Source organism: Homarus americanus, unplaced genomic scaffold (genome assembly GCF_018991925.1).
Source record: "Homarus americanus isolate GMGI-L3 unplaced genomic scaffold, GMGI_Hamer_2.0 scaffold27905, whole genome shotgun sequence".
NCBI lineage: Eukaryota > Metazoa > Arthropoda > Malacostraca > Decapoda > Nephropidae > Homarus > Homarus americanus.
In genome coordinates, this window is record NW_024749936.1 from 3252 (window position 1) to 22630 (window position 19379).

General features: G+C 46.1%; 1 protein-coding gene across 1 annotated transcript in view; it reads right to left on the reverse strand.

The window, feature by feature from the left end:
- Nucleotides 1–13436: 13436 nt before the first annotated feature.
- LOC121853977 (serine/arginine repetitive matrix protein 1-like) overlaps nucleotides 13437–19379 on the reverse strand; it is a 32550-nt gene continuing 26607 nt past the window's right edge. The window contains exons 6-7 of the mRNA XM_042348370.1: nucleotides 14983–15196; nucleotides 13437–14485 (exon numbers count right to left, since the gene is read on the reverse strand). Coding sequence (XP_042204304.1) covers nucleotides 14340–14485; nucleotides 14983–15196 — 360 coding nt within the window. The 3' untranslated portion in view covers nucleotides 13437–14339. The remainder of the gene's footprint in view (nucleotides 14486–14982; nucleotides 15197–19379) is intronic.

The window sequence follows — 19379 nt, forward strand, 5'->3', positions numbered from 1 at the left end:
CTGGCAGCTCACAAATTAAGACACTTCCCTGTTTACAGTGTGCTACGTGTTTCCTCAGCGCACATTAAGACACTCTCAGCTCAGACTTTTACAACTTATTTACAGTCTCAGCTCACACTTACGGCTAATTTACACATTCTCAGCTCACACTTTTACAACATATTTACTGTACACATTCTCAGCTTACAAAACTAATTTATATAATTTCTGGTGACAACTGATGTACTCTCTCAGCTTGTATTTGTAATAATTTACACTCTCAGCTCACACTTACGGCCAATTTACACTCTCAGCTCACACGACGAACGGGTATAATTTTCTCAGCTCTTCCTCAACTCACACAACTGATTCATTAAGTGCGTCCATGACTAACTTCTTTAACTAAATGACTCATTGACTCAGTAACACACACGCACGCACGCACGCACGCACGCACGCACACACACACACACACACACACACACACCTCGAAATAATAACAAATAACACAAACTGATATCTTGCATAATGGTAGTATAAAAGATACAAGTGTTTGGTGTTTGTTTAAAGGGTAAAACATCACCTGAGTGTGTGTGGTGTTTGTTTAAAGCGCAAAACATCAACTGAGTGTGTGTGGTGTTTGTTTAAAGGGTAAAACATCACCTGAGTGTGTGTAGTGTTTGTTTAAAGGGTAAAACATCAACTGATTGTGTGTGTGCAGTGTTTGTTTAAAGCGTAAAACATCAACTGAGTGTGTGTGTGTGTGGTGTTTGTTTAAATAATAAAACATCAACTGAGTGTGTGTAGTGTTTGTTTAAAGGGTAAAACATCAACTGAGCGTGTGTGGTGTTTGTTTAAAGCGTAAAACATCACCTGAGTGTGTGTGGTGTTTGTTTAAATAATAAAACATCAACTGAGTGTGTGTGGTGTTTGTTTAAATAAAAACATCAACTGAGTGTGTGTGGTGCTTTAAAGGGTAAAACATCAACTGAGTCTGTGTGTGTGGTGTTTGTTTAAATAATAAAACATCAACTGAGTGTGTGTGGTGTTTGTTTAAAGCGTAAAACATCACCTGAGTGTGTGTGGTGTTTGTTTAAAGGGTAAAACATCAACTGAGTGTGTGCGGTGTTTGTTTAAATAATAAAACATCAACTGAGTGTGTGTGGTGTTTGTTTAAAGCGTAAAACATCACTGAGTGTGTGTGGTGTTTGTTTAAAGCGTAAAACATCAACTGAGTGTGTGTGGTGTTTGTTAAAAGCGTAAAACATCAACTGAGTGTGTGTGGTGTTTGTTTAAAGCGTAAAACATCAACTGAGTGTGTGTGGTGTTAAAAGCGCAAAACATCAACTGAGTGTGTGTGGTGTTTGTTTAAAGCGTAAAACATCAACTGAGTGTGTGGTGTTTGTTTAAACCGTAAAACATCAACTGAGTGTGGTGTTAAAGCGCAAAAATCAACTGAGTGTGTGTGGTGTTTTTAAAGCGTAAAAACATCAACTGAGTGTGTCTGGTGTTTGTTTAAAAAACATCAACGAGTGTGTGTGGTGTTAAAAGATCAACGTGTGTGGTGTTTGTTTAAAGCGTAAAACATCAACTGAGTGTGTGTGGTGTTAAGCGCAAAACATCAACTGTGTGTGGTGTTTGTTTAAAGCGTAAAACATCAACTGAGTGTGTGTGGTGTTTGTTTAAACCGTAAAACATCAACTGAGTGTGTGTGGTGTTAAAAGCGCAAAACATGCTTCAGTGTGTTTTTGTTTAAGCGTAAAACATCAACTGAGTGTGTCTGGTGTTTGTTTAAAGCGTAAAACATCAACTGAGTGTGTGTGGTGTTAAAGCGCAAAACATCAACTGAGTGTGTGTGGTGTTTGTTTAAAGCATAAAACATCAACTGAGCACTAGCAGTGGTTGGCCCCGACTGGCTGGGTCACCAACCACTTGTCCTCTGCATCACATCAACTGAGTGTGTCTGGTGTTTGTTTAAAGCGTAAAACATCAACTGAGTGTGTCTGGTGTTTGTTTAAAGCGTAAAACATCAACTGAGTGTGTGTGGTGTTTGTTTAAAGCGTAAAACATCAACTGAGTGTGTCTGGTGTTTGTTTAAAGCGTAAAACATCAACTGAGTGTGTCTGGTGTTTGTTTAAAGCGTAAAACATCAACTGAGTGTGTCTGGTGTTTGTTTAAAGCGTAAAACATCAACTGAGTGTGTGTGGTGTTTGTTTAACGCGAAAAACATCAACTGAGTGTGTGTGGTGTTTGTTTAAAGCGTAAAACATCACCCGAGTGTGTATGGTGTTTGTTTAAAGCGTAAAACATCAACTGAGTGTGTGTGGTGTTTGTTTAAAGCGTAAAACATCAACTGAGTGTGTGTGGTGTTAAAGCGCAAACATCAACTGAGTGTGTGTGGTGTTTGTTTTAAAAGCGTAAAACATCAACTGAGTGTGTGTGGTGTTTGTTTAAAGCGTAAAACATCAACTGAGTGTGTGTGGTGTTTGTTTAAAGGGTAAAACATCACCTGAGTGTGTATGGTGTTTGTTTAAAGCGTAAAACATCAACTGAGTGTGTGTGGTGTTTGTTTAAATAATAAAACATCAACTGAGTGTGTGTGGTGTTTGTTTAAAGGGTAAAACATCAACTGAGTGTGTGTGGTGTTTGTTTAAAGGGTAAAACATCAACTGAGTGTGTATGGTGTTTGTTTAAAGAGTAAAACATCAACTGAGTGTGTGTGGTGTTTGTTTAAAGCGTAAAACATCAACTGAGTGTGTATGGTGTTTGTTTAAAGGGTAAAACATCAACTGAGTGTGTGTGGTGTTTGTTTAAAGGGTAAAACATCAACTGAGTGTGTGTGGTGTTTGTTTAAAGAGTAAAACATCAACTGAGTGTGTGTGGTGTTTGTTTAAAGCGTAAAACATCAACTGAGTGTGTATGGTGTTTGTTTAAAGCGTAAAACATCAACTGAGTGTGTGTGGTGTTTGTTTAAAGCGTAAAACATCAAGTGAGTGTGTGTGGTGTTTGTTTAAAGGGTAAAACATCAACTGAGTGTGTGTGGTGTTTGTTTAAAGGGTAAAACATCAACTGAGTGTGTGTGGTGTTTGTTTAAAAATTAAAACATCAACTGAGTGTGTGTGGTGTTTGTTTAAGTGTTTGTTTGTTTAAACATCAACTGAGTGTGTGTGTGTGTGTGGTGTTTGTTTAAATAATAAAACATCAACTGAGTGTGTGTGTGTGGTGTTTGTTTAAAGGGTAAACATCAACTGAGGTGTGTGGTGTTTGTTTAAACACAAAAACATCAACCGAGTGTGTGTGGTGTTTGTTTAAATAATAAAACATCAACCGAGTGTGTGTGGTGTTTGTTTAAAGGGTAAAACATCAACTGAGTGTGTGTGGTGTTTGTTTAAAGGGTAAAACATCACTGAGTGTGTGCGGTGTTTGTTTAAATAATAAAACATCAACTGAGTGGGTGTGGTGTTTGCTTAAAGCGCAAAACATCACCTGAGTGTGTGTGGTGTTTGTTTAAAGCGTAAAACATCACCTGAGTGTGTGTGGTGTTTGTTTAAAGAAGCGTAAAACATCAACTGAGTGTGTGTGGTGTTTGTTTAAAGCGTAAAACATCAACTGAAATGTGTGCCAAGTGCATTTTTAAAAGAATGCAACCATGCTAGTGTGTGTGGTGTTTGTTTAAACCGTAAAACATCAACTGAGTGTGTGTGGTATTTGTTTAAAAGCGCAAAACATCACCTGAAGTGTGTATAGTGTTTGTTTAAAGGTAAAACATCAACTGAGTGTGTGTGGTGTTTGTTTAAAGGGGAAAAACATCAACTGGAAATTGTGTGTAATTGTTTGTTTAAAGCGTAAAACGCATCAACTGAGTGTGTGTGGTGTTTGTTTAAATAAAACATCACTGAGTGTGTGTGAGTGTTTGTTTTAAAGCGTAAAACATCAACTGAGTGTGTGTAGTGTTGTTTGTTTTAAGCGTAAAACATCAACTGAGTGTGTGTGGTGTTTTGTTTAGAATTATAAAACATCAACTGAGTGTGTGTGGTGTTTGTTTAAGCGTAAAACATCAACTGAGTGTGTGTGGTGTTTATTTAAAAGCGTAAAACATCAACTGAGTGTGTGTGGTATTTGTTTAAAGCGTAAACATCACCCTGTAGTGTATATATGGTATTTTGTTTAAAGGGTAAAACATCAACTGAGTGTGTGTGAGTGTTTGTTTAAAAGGGAAAAACATCAACTGAGTGTGTGTGGTGTTTGTTTAAAGGGTAAAAGCACTCAACTGAGTGTATGGTGTTTGTTTAAATAATAAAACATCACCTGAGTGTGTGTGTATGTGTTTGTTTAAAAGCGTAAAACATCAACTGTGAGTGTGTGTGGTGTTGTTTAAAGCGTAAAACATCTCGCTGAGTGTGTGTGATGTTTGTTTGGCCTTAAAACATCACCTGGTGTGTGTGGTGTTTGTTTAAAACGCTAAAACATCAACTGAGTGTGTATGGTGTTTGTTTAAAAGCATAAACATCAACTGAGTGTGTGTAGTGTTTATTTAAATAATAAAACATCAACTGGTATTAATGTGGTGTTTGTTTAACGCAAAAAACATCAACTGAGTGTGTGTAGTGTTTATTTAAAAGCGTAAAACATCAACTGAGTGTGTGGTGTTAAAAGCGCAAAACATCAACTGAGTGTGTGTAGTGTTTTTTAAAGCGTAAAACATCAATTGAGTGTGTGTATTGTTTATTTAAAGCGTAAAACATCAATTGGAGGTATTATTAATTGTTTGTTTAAGCGTAAAACATCAATTGAGGTGTAGTAGTGTTTGTTTAAAGGCGTAAAACATCAACTGAGTGTGTGTGTGGTGTTTAAAGCTAAAATACCTGAGTGTGTGGTGTTTGTTTAAAGCGTTGAACATCAACTGAGTGTGTGTGGTGTTTGTTTAAAGCGTAAAACATCAACTGAGTGTGTGTGGTGTTTGTTTAAAGCGTAAAACATCAACTGAGTGTGTGTGGTGTTTGTTTAAAGCGTAAAACATCAACTGAGCATTAACGTGAAGCGCTCGGAGCAAAGGTAAAGATGACGTCACTTACCGACACTGACACATCCGGTATTTACAAACTCTCTGTTGTGGTGTTTTAAGATCCTAGGAATATAATGATCTGTGTTGTGTCCTAAGCTCACACTACTGGAGGGTTTTTAAATTTTTTGTTTGTTTTTGTCCTGTTTCACCACATGGCAAAACTCGACTCGGTGACCCGGAGTTATATCCTCCAGGGCACACCACTGTCCGATTTCAATCACATATCCCCAACTTGGGATTCATTCATCGATATAATTTCACATTTTTACGTATTCATTTCATATCAAACTCTTAAATAACACTGTTATACTGTCAATGCAACTCTGATATAATAAATTAGCTGAAGAAGGGAAGTCTTATAAGGGTTTTAGTGCATTTTGTCTCGTTAGAATGAAACGTTTGGGACACAGGCTCCACAGGTCGTTAAATCAGTGTTGCCAGATGGCGTCCGTGTTGTTGATGTTACCACGGAAGGACACCACCACCTACTCATAACACCATTACTATACCTGTTACCAGCCCATTAAAACACATGTGAGGAACTACACCAGCCTGTCCTAAAACTTAGTCTTTGTCGGTGTAGAGAAAGAAAGGCGGATATTCATTCATTAAAATTCGCATACAAGTTTATGTTGATTTACCAGGTACATAGACAGTGGAGGTATACAAACAATAGTAAACAGTAAGTCACCTCACCTAACCTAGCCCAAGAAACTCATTAAGAGGTACACAGGTAGGCCTACACACCTGTTCTTAAGTATAAGTAGTTGTAAGGTTGATGTTTACAAGCCATATTGAAAAAGTAAAGTAAATTAAATACTTATATCAGTGTATAATGTTGGGTTAAATGGAGAAAAACAACCTTTATTTACCTATTCCTTTCCATAACCTATGCTATTTATTTGCCTTATTTAGAACACCTGAGTCACAGAGGCAGGTAAGGTACTGGTCAATACGCTTCGGTTAATTAAAATATAAAAATTAAACTGAAATATGTCTCACTTCGTATGTCCTCTGTTAAGGAGAATTGTAGAGTTGATAAAGGCAAGACTCTGAGAAGCCCAACACGAAATAGAAACAAAATCGAATCGCTATGATAGATTTTGGACGATTTAAACTTTCTTCTATAATATTCTAACACCCTATGTCACTAGTGAACCAGTTATTCGTAATTCGTTCTCTTCATATATATCAACAACGCCTTCAGTCATCCATATTAACAGCCCTCTCTCCCCTCTCTCTCTCTCATTTTGACTTTGACATTGCCTTTGCGGTGCATGACCCGGAACTTGCGGTGACGTGTGCCAACAGATGGACTCGCATGCAAATTCTATGACCACAATGGTATATGACTTCCGGGTGGGTCGGTCGGTCTCTCTCTCTCTCTCTCTCTCTCCATTATCATTACTTCCTTCCTCAGTACCACCGTCAGCAGGTAAGCTAGTTAACCTCCGGCACAACAGGTAGGCAGACGTGGGAACCTCTCCCAGGTAAAGTAGTTAACCTGCACCAACAGAGGTAGTCAGCCATCACCACACAGCTCCCACCGCTTGTTACCCGGTGGTGAGAGAGAGAGAGAGAGAGAGAGAGAGAGAGAGAGAGAGAGATTTGATCAACACAACACTTACACCTGCTGTCACCATTCAATGTTGCCAAAGCAAGAAAAAAACATTAACGACCAACCTCCTTCCTCCTCCTTCTCCCTCTCCCTCTCTCCTACTCTCCCTCCCTCCTACGTAATAAGGATGTCTGGATAGAGAGAGAGAAGCCTACGATAAAGCTTTTCTTAAACATACCTTCTTTACCAATTGTCCACTTTACCTTAGCGTGGATGAGAACACACCTGTGAACGCTTCCGATAGGTAATGCGCGCACAGGTGAGGTTCTTTCAGAATTGATGTCTTCCCTGACGTGAATGATCGTCTTGTACGAGTGATACAACCTCACCAGCACCTTGTTGTGGGTCCGCTAGTCAGCCACACCTCGCCAGCACCTCGTTGTGGGTCCGCAGTCAGCCACACCTCGCCAGCACCTCGTTGTGGGTCCGCAGTCAGCCACACCTCGCCAGCGCCCGTTGTGGGTCCGCAGTCAGCCACACCACCAGCACCTTGTTGTGGGTCCGCAGTCAGCCACACCTCACCAGCACCTGTTGTGGGTCCGCAGTCAGCCACACCTCGCCAGCGCCTGTGGGTCCCAGTCGCCACACCGCCAGCACCTCGTTGTGGGTCCGCAGTCAGCCACACCTCGCCAGCGCCTCGTTGTGGGTCCGCAGTCAGCCACACCTCACCAGCACCTTGTTGTGGGTCCGCAGTCAGCCACACCTCACCAGCACCTTGTTGTGGGTCCGCAGTCAGCCACCCTCACCAGCGCCTCGTTGTGGGTCCGCAGTCAGCCACACCTCACCAGCACCTTGTTGTGGGTCCGCAGTCAGCCACACTCGCCAGCGCCTCGTTGTGGGTCCGCAGTCAGCCACACCTCACCAGCACCTGTTGTGGGTCCGCAGTCAGCCACACCTCACCAGCCACCTTGTTGTGGGTCCGCAGTCAGCCACACCACCAGCACCTTTGTTGTGGGTCCGCAGTCAGCCACACCTCACCAGCACCTTGTTGTGGGTCCGCAGTCAGCCACACCTCACCAGCACCTCGTTGTGGGTCCGCAGTCAGCCACACCTCACCAGCACCTTGTTGTGGGTCCAGCAGTCAGCCACACCTCACCAGCGCCTCGTTGTGGGTCCGCAGTCAGCCACACCTCACCAGCACCTCGTTGTGGGTCCGCAGTCAGCCACACTCACCAGCACCTCGTTGTGGGTCGAGTCAGCCACACCTCACCAGCACCTCGTTGTGGGTCGGTCACACCTCACCAGCACCTGTTGTGGGTCAGTCAGCCACACCACCAGCACATCGTTGTGGGTCTGCAGTCAGCCACACCTCGCCAGCACCGTTGTGGGTCCGCAGTCAGCCACACCTCGCCAGCACCTCGTTGTGGGTCCGCAGTCAGCCACACCTCACCAGCACCTCGTTGTGGGTCCGCAGTCAGCCACACAACAAGGAACGCAAAAGTTTTTAGACAATGTTCATAGACACCTTGCATATGCACATTACATATTGTCACAAGTACTTTACCTGTTTGGTGGGGTTGTTGGCCAGTCAGACGTTCGCCTCAGCCAGTCAGACGTTCGCCTCAGCCAGTCAGCCGTTCGCCTCAGCTAGTCAGCCGTTCGCCTCAGCCAATAAGACGTTCGCTTCAGCCAGCCAGCCGTTCGCTTCAGCCAGTCAAACGTTCGCCTCATCCAACCTCCTGTTCACCTCAGCATGTCAGATGTTCACCCTGCCAGCCAGCCGTTCACCTCATAGCCACACAATCTGGATGGGAGGTTCTCGCAAGCGAACGGACCCGGTCCGATCTCGAACAGGGTGAAACTATGGGCAATTTTACGCATCGCCTCTGTCACCCGGCAGTAATTGGGAACCTGGATAATCGATTTGCGGATCGTATTACGGGGTAATGTTAGCCAGTGCAGTTAGCGAAGGTTCGGCTTCTCGACCATTCCTTGACACCGGATCATGTAGCTCGTTAACTTAGGATGTAGTTGTTGTGTTGACGACAGCTTAAACACTGGGTCTGCCACAGCTTAACTCAGGTGTGGGTTGTTGCGTTGGCGACAGCTTCTACACCTTTAAAAATTTATGCCTAGGCAGCCCTTGGGCAGGAGAATATGTGGAGGGGACGAAGTTTGTGTAGATGGGATGAAGGGTATGTGGATGAGATAAAGGTGTGTGCATGAAATGAAGGGGGTTGATGAGATGAAGGGTGGATGGGAGAAGGTGGGAGAGGTGTGGAGGAGAAGGTGTGGATGGGAGGAAGGGTGTGTGGATGGGATAGGTGTGTGGATGAGATGAAGGTGTGTGGATGAGATGAAGGGTGTGTGGATGGGGAGAAGGGTGTGGATGGGATAGGGTGTGTGGATGGAGAAGGTGTGTGATGGGAGAAGGGTGTGTGGATGGGATGAAGGGTGTGTGGATGGGAGGAAGGTGCATGAAATGAAGGGTGGATGATGAAGGGTGTGTGGATGGGAGTAGGGGTGTGGATGGAGGAAGGGTGGATGGGAGGAAGGGTGTGGATGAGATGAAGGTGTGGATGATGAAGGGTGTGGATGAGATGAAGGGTGTGTGGATGAGATGAAGGGTGTGGATGAAATGAAGGGTGTGGATGAGATGAAGGTGATGGGAGAAGGGTGTGTGGATGGAGGAAGGGTGTGTGGATGGGAGGAAAAGTGTGGATGGAGGAAGGTGTGGATGGGATGAAGGGTGTGTGGATGAGATGAAGGTGTGTGGATGGGATGAAGGGTGAGGTGAGGGAATAGTGGATGGGATGAAGGGTGATGAGGAAGGGTGTGTGGATGAAGGGTGGGATGGGGAGGAAGGGATGGGAGTGAAGGATAGGATGGACAGGGTGTGGTTGAGATGGGTAGGATGTTGATGGAGGAAGGTGGGAGGTAGTGGAGGAGGATGTGAGGTAGGGTGTGTGGATGAGGAGGTAGGGGTGAGTGGATGGGAGGTGAAGGAGGAGGGTGGATAGGAGGAAAGTGTGTGGATAGGAAGGAGGTGTGGATGGGAGGAAGAGTGTGGATGGGAGGAAGGTGTGAATGGGGAGGGGTAGGGTGTGGATGGGAGATAGGGTGTGATGGGCGAAGGATGTTGAGGAGTGGATGATGGAGGAAGGGTGTGTGGATGGTAGTGATTGGGAGGAAGGGTGTGGATGGGAAGGTAAAGGTGTGGGATGGGAGGAAGGGTGTGTGGATGTGGGGAAGGTGTGTGGATGGGAGGGTGTGTGGATGGGAGGAAGGGTGTGGATGGAAGTGAAGGGTGTGGTTGGGAGCGTGGATGGGAGAAGGGTGTGGATGATGGTAGTGTGTGGATGGGAGGAAGGTGTGGATGGGAGAAGGGTGTGGATGGGAGGAATGATGTGGATGGGAGAAGGGTGTGTGGATGGAAGGTAGGGGTGTGAGGATGGGGATGGATGTGTGGATGGAGGTGCAAGATGGGATAGGAGTGAATGGGAGGAAGGGTGTATGGGTGGGTAGAAAGGTTGTGTGGATGGGAGGAGGGTGTGTGATGGGAGGCAGGGTGGGGATGGAGGAAGGGTGTGGATGGGAGGGTGTGGGTGATAGGTGTGGATGAGGTAGGGGTGTGGATGGGAGTGGAGTGGTGGATGGGAGGAGGTGTGTGGATGGAGGTTGGGTGTGGATGGGAGGTAGGGGTGTGATGGGAGGTAGGGTGTGTGGATGGGAGGGTGTGGATGGGAGGAAGGGTGTGGATGGGAGGTAGGGTGTGTGGATGGGAGAGTGGTGCGTGGATGGAGGTAGGGGTGGGATGGGAGGTAGGGTGTGTGGATGAGGAAGGGTGTGTGGATGGAGAAGGGTGTGTGTGGATGGGAGGTAGGGTGTGTGGATGGGGAGTAGGGTGTGTGGATGGGAGGTAGGGTGTGGATGGAGGTAGTGCGTCTGAGGAGGTAGGGTGTGATTAGGAAGTAGGTGTGGATGGGAGGAATGGGCATGGATGGGAGGTAGGTGTGTGGATGGGAGGTAGGGTGTGGATAGAGGTAGAGTGTGAGGGGAGGTAAACGATGGTTAGGGGTGAGGAGGTAGGTGTGGATGGGAGGTGATGTGGGATGGGAGGTAGGTGTGTGGATGGGAGGTAGGGTGGGTGGATGGGAGGTAGGTGTGGATGGAGGTAGGGTGTGTGGATGGAGGAAGGTGTGTGGATGGGAGGAAGGGTGAGTGGGTGGAGTTAGGGTGTGTGGAAGGAGGGTGAATGGATGGAGGTAGTGTGTCGATGGGAGGAAGGTGTGGATGGGAGGTAGGTGTGGATGGGAGATAGGTGTCTGGACGTGAAGGATGTGGATGGGATGACAGGTGTGGATGGGAGGATGTGGAAGGAAGGGTGTGATGGGAGGATGGGGTGTGGATGGGAGGTGAGTAGAGTGAGGATGTGTGGATGGGGGGTGGAGGGAGAGGGAGAGAGTAGGTGTGGATAGAGGTAGGGTGTGTGGATGGGAGGAAGGGTGTGTGGAGGGGAGTTAGGGGTGTGGAAGGGAGGGTGAGTGGATGGGAGGGGTAGTGTGTGTCGATGGGAGAAAGGGTGTGTGGATGGGAGGTAGGGGTGTGTGTGGATGGGAGATAGGGTGTTTGATGTGCAGGAAGGATGTGGATGGGGAGGACAGGTGTGTGGATGGGAGGGTAGGATGTGTGGATGGGAGGAAGGTGTGTGGATGGGAGGACAGGTGTGTGGATGGGAGGAAGGGTGTGTAGATGGGAGGAGAGGTGTGTGGATGGGAGGTAGGATGTGTGTAGATGGATGCGGATGGAAGGGTGTGTGGATGGGAGGTAGGTGTGGAGGGGAGGTAGGGGTGTGTGGATGGGAGAAAGGTGTGTGGTCGATGGGGGAGAAAGGGTGTGTGGATGGGAAGATGTGATGGGGGAGGTAGGGTGTGTGGATGTGGGTGAAGGGTGTGGATGAGAAGGGTGTGTGGATGGGAGGAATGGTGGATGGAGTTAGGGTGTGGATGATTGGTAGGGGTGTGGATGAGGTAGGGTGTGTGATGGGATAGGGTGTGGATGGGAGGTAGGGTGTGTGAGATGGGAATGATATGTGGATGGAAGGTAGGGGTGTGGATGGGAGGTAGAGTGTGGATGGGAGGTAGGGTGTGGATGGGAGTAGGGTGTGGATGGGAGGTAGGGTGTAGTAGGTGGGAGGAAGGGGTGTAGAGGTAGGTGTGGGATGGGGAGATAGGGTGTGTGGTTGCGCAGGATGTGTGGATGGGAGGACAGTGTGGATGGAGGGGTGTGTGGATGGGCAGGATATGTAGATGGGAGACAGGTGTGTGGATGCAGGTGATGATGTGTGATGGAGGGTGAAGGTGTGGATGGGAGGTAGGGTGTGGATGGGAGGTGGTGGATGGGGAGAAAGGGTGTGGATGGAGAAAGGGTGTGGATGATGGAGAGGTCGATGGGACAAAGGGTGTGTGGATGGGGAAGATGTGTGGATGGGAGGTATGGTGTGGATGGGAGGAAGGTTGGTGTGATGAGGGAAGGGTGGTGGATGGAGAAATGGTGGGATGGGTAAGAGTGTGAAGGAGGTAGGGTGTGTGGATGATGGGTGTGGATTGGGAGTGAAGAGTGTGTGTGTGGATGGGAGGAAGGGTGGATGGGAGGTAGGGTGGATGGGAGGTAGGTGTGTGGATGAGGTAGGGTGGATGAGAGGATGTGGATGGGAGGAAGGTGTGATGGGAGGAAGGATGTGGATGGTGGATGGGTGTGGATGGAAGGAAGTGTGAATGGGCAGGTGTGTGGATGGGCAGGGTGTGTGGATGGGATTAAGGGTGTGTGGATGGACAGGAAGGGTGTGTGGATGGGAGGGAGAGGTGTGTGGATGGGAGGAATTGTGTGTGTGGATGGGCAGGAGGGCCTCCATCACTCCTACTCATCTAACCCTCACACCCAACCCTCCCTCATACCCGCACCCACCCAACATATCTACAGTATATGTAACATCACAATCAATATAACAGGAAGTATAAATAAAACACATCTCTAATACTTAAAACTTTATTGAGTAAAGCTTTATACAGTTGTATCACATACTGAGATATACGTAGAGTATGGTAGAGACAGACACATATGTAGAGTATGGTAGAGACAGACACATATGTAGAGTATGGTAGAGACAGACACATATGTAGAGTATGGTAGAGACAGACACATATGTAGAGTATGGTAGAGACAGACACATATGTAGAGTATGGTAGAGACAGAGAAAAACACATTTATTTCTGTACACAAGAATAAAACAAAAAAATAAACACAGACAAATGTTCCTTTAAAACAAAGAACCAATTGTGGGAAATAATAACAAACACAAACTGAACTTAACAAGACTATGGACTAGGAAGGAAACTGGTGTGTAGGCCAGCTTAAATATGTTATTATTTAGTATATACAAGAACACCACACAGTACTAGTAGTGGGAGGATTACCTGGGTGGGGGAGGGTTACCTGGGTGGGGGGTTACCTGGGTGGGGGGAGGTTACCTGGGTGGGAGGGAGGTTACCTGGGTGGGAGGGGTTACCTGGGTGGGGGGAGGGTTACCTGGGTGGGAGGAGGGGTTACCTAGAGGGGGAGGGTTACCTAGAGGGGGAGGGTTACCTAGAGGGGGAGGGTTACAGAGGTGGGAGGTAACCTGGGTGGGAGGTAACCTGGGTGGGGAGGATACCTAGAGATGGTGGGTTACCTGGGTGGAGGTTACCTAGAGGAGGTTACCTAGAGGAGGTTACCTGGGGAGGGGTTACCTGGATGGGGGAGGTTATCTGGGGTGAGGAGGGTTACCTAGAAGGGGTTTACCTGGATGGTGTAGGGAGGGGCATAAATTTCCTTTCATGTATTTAAACAGATTAGCATTTAAGTAATATGTAGGAATTATGTTACAGTGCTCCCCAGAAGTTGATTAAACAAAATGTACACATATTTATTTATTTATTTATTATTTACTTCTCTAGATCAATGGTAGAACAGACAGTGTGTATAGTCATGTTACCTGGGCTATACCGCTGTGTGTAGGGAGGCGTGTCTGTCAAGTGGAGATGGTCAGCTGCCTCGTTCATTATGGGAGTGAACATCAGACAGCTCACACACACTTGTTCATCATGGTAGTGAACATGATATACCCTACAGACTGTTGTTTATCCTGGCAGTGAACAGAATATAGCTTACAGACTGTTGTTCAGCATAGTAGTGAACAAAATATAGCTTACAGACTGTTGTTCATCCTGGCAGTGAACAGAATATAGCTTACAGACTGTTGTTCAGCATAGTAGTGAACAAAATATAGCTTACAGACTGTTGTTCATCCTGGCAGTGAACAGAATATAGCTTACAGACTGCTGTTCATCATAGTAGTGAACATGATATACCCTGCAGACTGTTGTTTATTCTGGTAGTGAACATGAATTAGCTTACAGACGTGTTCACCATGATATTGAACAGAAGACAGCTCACAGACTGTTGTTCATGGTAGTGAACAAAACCGCTCAGATTTGCTCATCATGATACTGAACAGAAGACCGCTCACAGACTTGTTCATCATGATATTGAACAGAAGACCGCTCACAGACTTGTTCATCATGATATTGAACAGAAGACAGCTCACAGACTTGTTCATCATGATATTGAACAGACGACAGCTCACAGACTTGTTCATCATGATATTGAACAGAAGACAGCTCACAGACTGTTGTTCATCTACTGGGCAGCAGCCACCTTCTTCTTGCGTCGTCGACCAATGTGCAGGGCGACTTTGCCTTGCTTGATCTCCTTGAAGGCGAGTATGGCGTCCTTGTGGGAGCTGCCGTGTAGAGGTCTCCCGTTGATGGCCAGGATCTCGTCACCTAAAGGAAGAGTTTATATATGTACTTCACCATACAAACTACACTTCACAACAAACACTTCACTTCAAAATACACTTCACACAATATATAATTCAGACAAATCAAATTAAAGAAAACTAAATACGTTCCTTGTTTATAAAACATATTTACTGTACTGTACTACATCACTGTATTTCACCACCAAAACTAACTCTCTCTCTCTCTCTCTCTCTCTCTCTCTCTCTCTCTCCTCCTCCATAATAATCACCCCATGTATTTTATCGAGCGAGTGGAGGAAGTTAGTGGTTGTGGCCATAAACCAAGAAGTGTAAAGGTTAATGGAAAAGATCATTACGGTGTGACTACAAGAACAGAGGCTGGTGTACACTACCACCTTGAGGGACAACGAACACAGAAGCTATATCATCAACGTCTACCCGTCTATATGGCCTGGCGAACGTTTGCTCGTCTTCTGCCTACACTGGTGAACTTTACAGAGAAGAAAACACGGTACTGACCTTCTTGTAGAGCGCCTGACGTAGCTGCCTGGCCCTGAGGGAAGACTGTCTTGACGAAGATGCCCATGGAGCCCTTAGGGGAGTCTGTGCCCCCTACTATACTGAATCCCAGGGAGCGGTGACCAGGACCTTTCTCAAACACTACAGTCCTGATCTGAAAGGTCACTTCACGTTTCTGGCGAGGTAGTGTGCAGAAACTGGGCTGACCCTCGCTCTGAAACACAACACAATATAAAGTTTAGTTTCTTTGCTCTCTCTCTCTCTCTCTCAAAATGAAATTAAAACTTATTGTGAGACATTTGATTAGGTTGGGTTACACAGTAAACACTTTATGTCGTGTTATTACTACAGTACATCTCAAACTCTTATTCCCACCCACTCTATCTTACCCACCTAGACGTCACCCACCACTCAAGACTCAAATCACTGGTGAAGCCTAAATCAACTCCGTCAACTAAATCACCTTCAACTCAACCTTCTGCATACCTAAACAGTTTACTGAATCACTTAACGTTGCCGAACCTCAAATTCACCTACCTGACACCTTTTACGTAATACCTAATCATTTCTCAAATTCATATTCATAGCTAAAACTCAAAATTAACCTAGCCTAACCTAATCGTCTCCCTGATTCACTTATGTAGTTGAAACGTATCAAATCTGCACAGCCAATCTCCTGACACACCTAATCATTCACCTAAACCACATATCCCACTTTGATTAGTAATTGGCAAACGTAGGACACTTGTACAGCTTAAACCTTCACTGACAGCCGTGTATAACAATCCTACAGCGGTTGCCCACGAGAGAAACGCCGAAATACTACACAATGGGGCGGTGAGGAAGTGCGGGTTACCTGCTGCTGTCGGTACAAGTTCAAGGAGCAAGGTTACGCCTCACAGAAAACGGGTTCTGGGGGTCAACTTCCATAAATGGGCTCAAGCTCCACCTCTTCTTCTGTACCTCCTCCTCCTCCTCCATCTGCCACTCCTCCTCCTCCATCTGCCACTCCTCCTCCTCCATCTGCCACTCCTCCCCCTCCCCCATCTGCCACTCCTTTCTCCATCCCTCCCCATCTGCTCTCCTCCTCCTCCTTCCCCTCCCCCATCTGCCACTCCTTTTCCTCCTCCATCTGCCAATCCTTGTTCCTCCTCCTCCTCCCCATCTGCCAATCCTTTTTCTCCTCCTCCATCTGCCACTCCTTCTCCACCACCCACGCCCTAAGACAATGGGAGGAAACACGCCCTCTCTCTCTCTCCTTCATTTACGACACCTGAGAGAAAATGAGATCAGGAGAAACTACTGAATTATGGAGACACAACCTGTACACCGCCACACAGGTAGGTTAATTGGCCTATATACAGGTACAATACTATAATAAATACAGGTACAGAAACAAGTGCAGATACAGGTACAGACGCAACTCCAGGTCCAGATACAGGTACAGATACAGGTACAGACGCAACTCCAGGTCCAGATACAGGTACAGATACAGGTACAGACGCAACTCCAGGTCCAGATACAAGTACAGATACAGGTACAGACGCAACTCCAGGTCCAGATACAAGTACAGATACAGGTACAGACGCAACTCCAGGTCCAGATACAAGTACAGATACAGACGCAACTCCAGGTCCAGATACAAGTACAGATACAGGTTCCATATACAAGGACCATTATAATCAACCAGACTTCGAAATGATAAAATGTAAACAACACAGTAACTATTTCCTTCGGTAACACACAACAACAACGAGTAAGAACACGTAGGGACACAGGACACACCCAACAGCATCACGCACGTCTTCCTCTCAGTCAATATATGTTACTAAATATATAACACAGTGAGGAAATGTCTTCTTATCTCTAATATACCCAACAGAGAAGTGCGACCTAACCTAAGTTAACCTAACCTAACCTAACTTAACATGACCTAATCTAACCTGACATAACCTAACTTAACCTAACATGACCTAATCTAACCTGACATAACCTAACCTAACCTAATCTAACCTGACGTAACCTAACTTTATCTAACAAAACCTAACTTGACCTAAAAGTGTACCGAGTCGTAACGTATTATATTACACGTTATAACCTCGATCATAACATTAAGGTGGTACGTCTTAACCTAACCTAACCCCCTCCTCCTAGTCTCTACTCCATCTAAACCACCACCCACGCCTAACCCTTGCCTCACCTCCCATGCCCTCTTTCTCGGCTCATGTTATATGTATCCACCACCCACCCACCCACCCACCCACTCATCCATCCATCGCCGCCCAAATACTACCACCACCATCCACCCACCACTACCACCATCACCACCACCACTACCACCATCACCACCACCACTACCACCATCACCACCACCACTACCATCATCACCACTACCACCACCCACCACCATCACTCACCATCAACAGTAAAAAGAAACAATTCCTAGAGGTAACAGTGCCAGTGTGCGTATGTATGTATGTATGTGTCGTGTCTGGCTGAGTGGCACTGTTAAAAGTTTTCAGGGATAATGACACTTCCCGGAACTTCCTGATACCGTCACTCACCGGTACTTTCCCTCCAGTTTCCGGCGCGATATTTTGTTGTTGTTATTTTTACCGTCAATGTTTTCCTCCTCTTGACTTCATCGCTTAAATTTGTCTTCTTAACATCTTCACAACCACGAGATCACCACAACACAACCACGAGATCACCACCACACAACCACGAGATCACCACCACACAACCACGAGATCACCACCACATAACCACGAGATCACCACCACATAACCACGAGATCACCACCACACAACCATGAGATCACCACCACGAGATCACAACCACTTAACAACGAGAACACAACTTCATGACTACGAGACCACAAGCACATCCAATCTACGCCCCCTTCACCTCACTTCCGCCCCCTCACACCATCTACGCCCCCTCCCCCCCTAAGTGGCACAACAACCACAACTTTATAACACAAGTGTTTTTGTCTTCCTCCACACGTTCCATCACGACCCGGCAGCTGTGTGAGTGTGAACGTGATGACCCTGAAGGAATGTCATCATGATTTGGTGTTGACAATTATGCGCGCCAAAAAAAAAAGTAAAGAGACATTTTTACGCGCCCAAAAAATAAACTTAATACGCGCCAAAAAAAGTAAACAAACAGTTAATCGCCAAAAAAATATAAACAAACAATTTTACCCACCAAACAAACAAACAAACACTCCTAAAACAACAAGATAAATCAACAAATTGCGCGCCAAAAATAGTCAACAACACTTACGCGCCAAAAAGATACACACTGGGCGCCAAAAAACGTGATTCCGGGGGGGGGGGGGGACACACCAGATGGCTTGGGCGCTCGTTACAGACCAGTACGTGGTGGTGGTGGTGAGGCAGAACCAAGAGGCCTCACAAATACCAGGTGACTACAACAATAACAACACGTGGTCACCTGGTGATTCGTTTCCCACAGCTTAATAATTCACCTGAAGATTAACCAGCCTTGTGTTAACCTAACCCAACCTTACATATCCTTATCCTAAGATGAAGAAAGAAGAAGAAGGAGGAAGAGAAGGAGGAAGGAAGAGGAGGAGACGAAGGAGGAAGGAAGAGTAGGAAACGAAGGAGGAAGAAAGGGAAGGAGAGAGATTGTGTGTGTTTTAATGTGCTATGCATGAGAGAGAGAGAGAGAGAGAGAGAGAGAGAGAGAGAGAGAGAGAACGGTGATGAAGGTGTCAATTAGCGAGGTGTCACGTGATAGCCACCAGCGCGGGTTGGTCACGTTACACCTGAGGCCATGTTGATTGGTCGGGCGTAGCTTGCACGCACACGCACGCACGCACCAACTTCTCTTTCCTGGGTCACACAATTTGACCCCTCCTGGCCTAGCATCTCTGCCTCAACATGACCTCTCTTGACCCGACCACGCAACGTAACCTGAGAGAAGGAGGAGAGGAAGGCGAAGGAGGAGAGGAAGGCGAAGGAGGAGAGGAAGGCGAAGGAGGAGAAAAACTACAAAACAGTTAAATAGAAGAAACAGTAATTGTCGCCAACATCAAAACAAAGCCACTCAGCAAGCATAATAACAATCTGTTTACTGTATAACCACTCAGAGTGCGTAACATGATTAACACGAGGATTGACGGAGCTTAAGCCTTGCAAGGATCAGTAGCAACAGGAGTCAGCGCCGTCAGCAAACAGAAATAAACAACAGTAAAACAGCAACAGAATCGCAACAGGACATTTCACAGCAAGTACAGCAACGGGTAGCATAATCAAACAATATTCACAGGACCATTAACAGCACTAACAGCAATACAACATTCTACAGTCACCAAACCTCTTAACAGCACTGGAGCAAAAAACAGCGTATGTAACAGCATCTCGGCC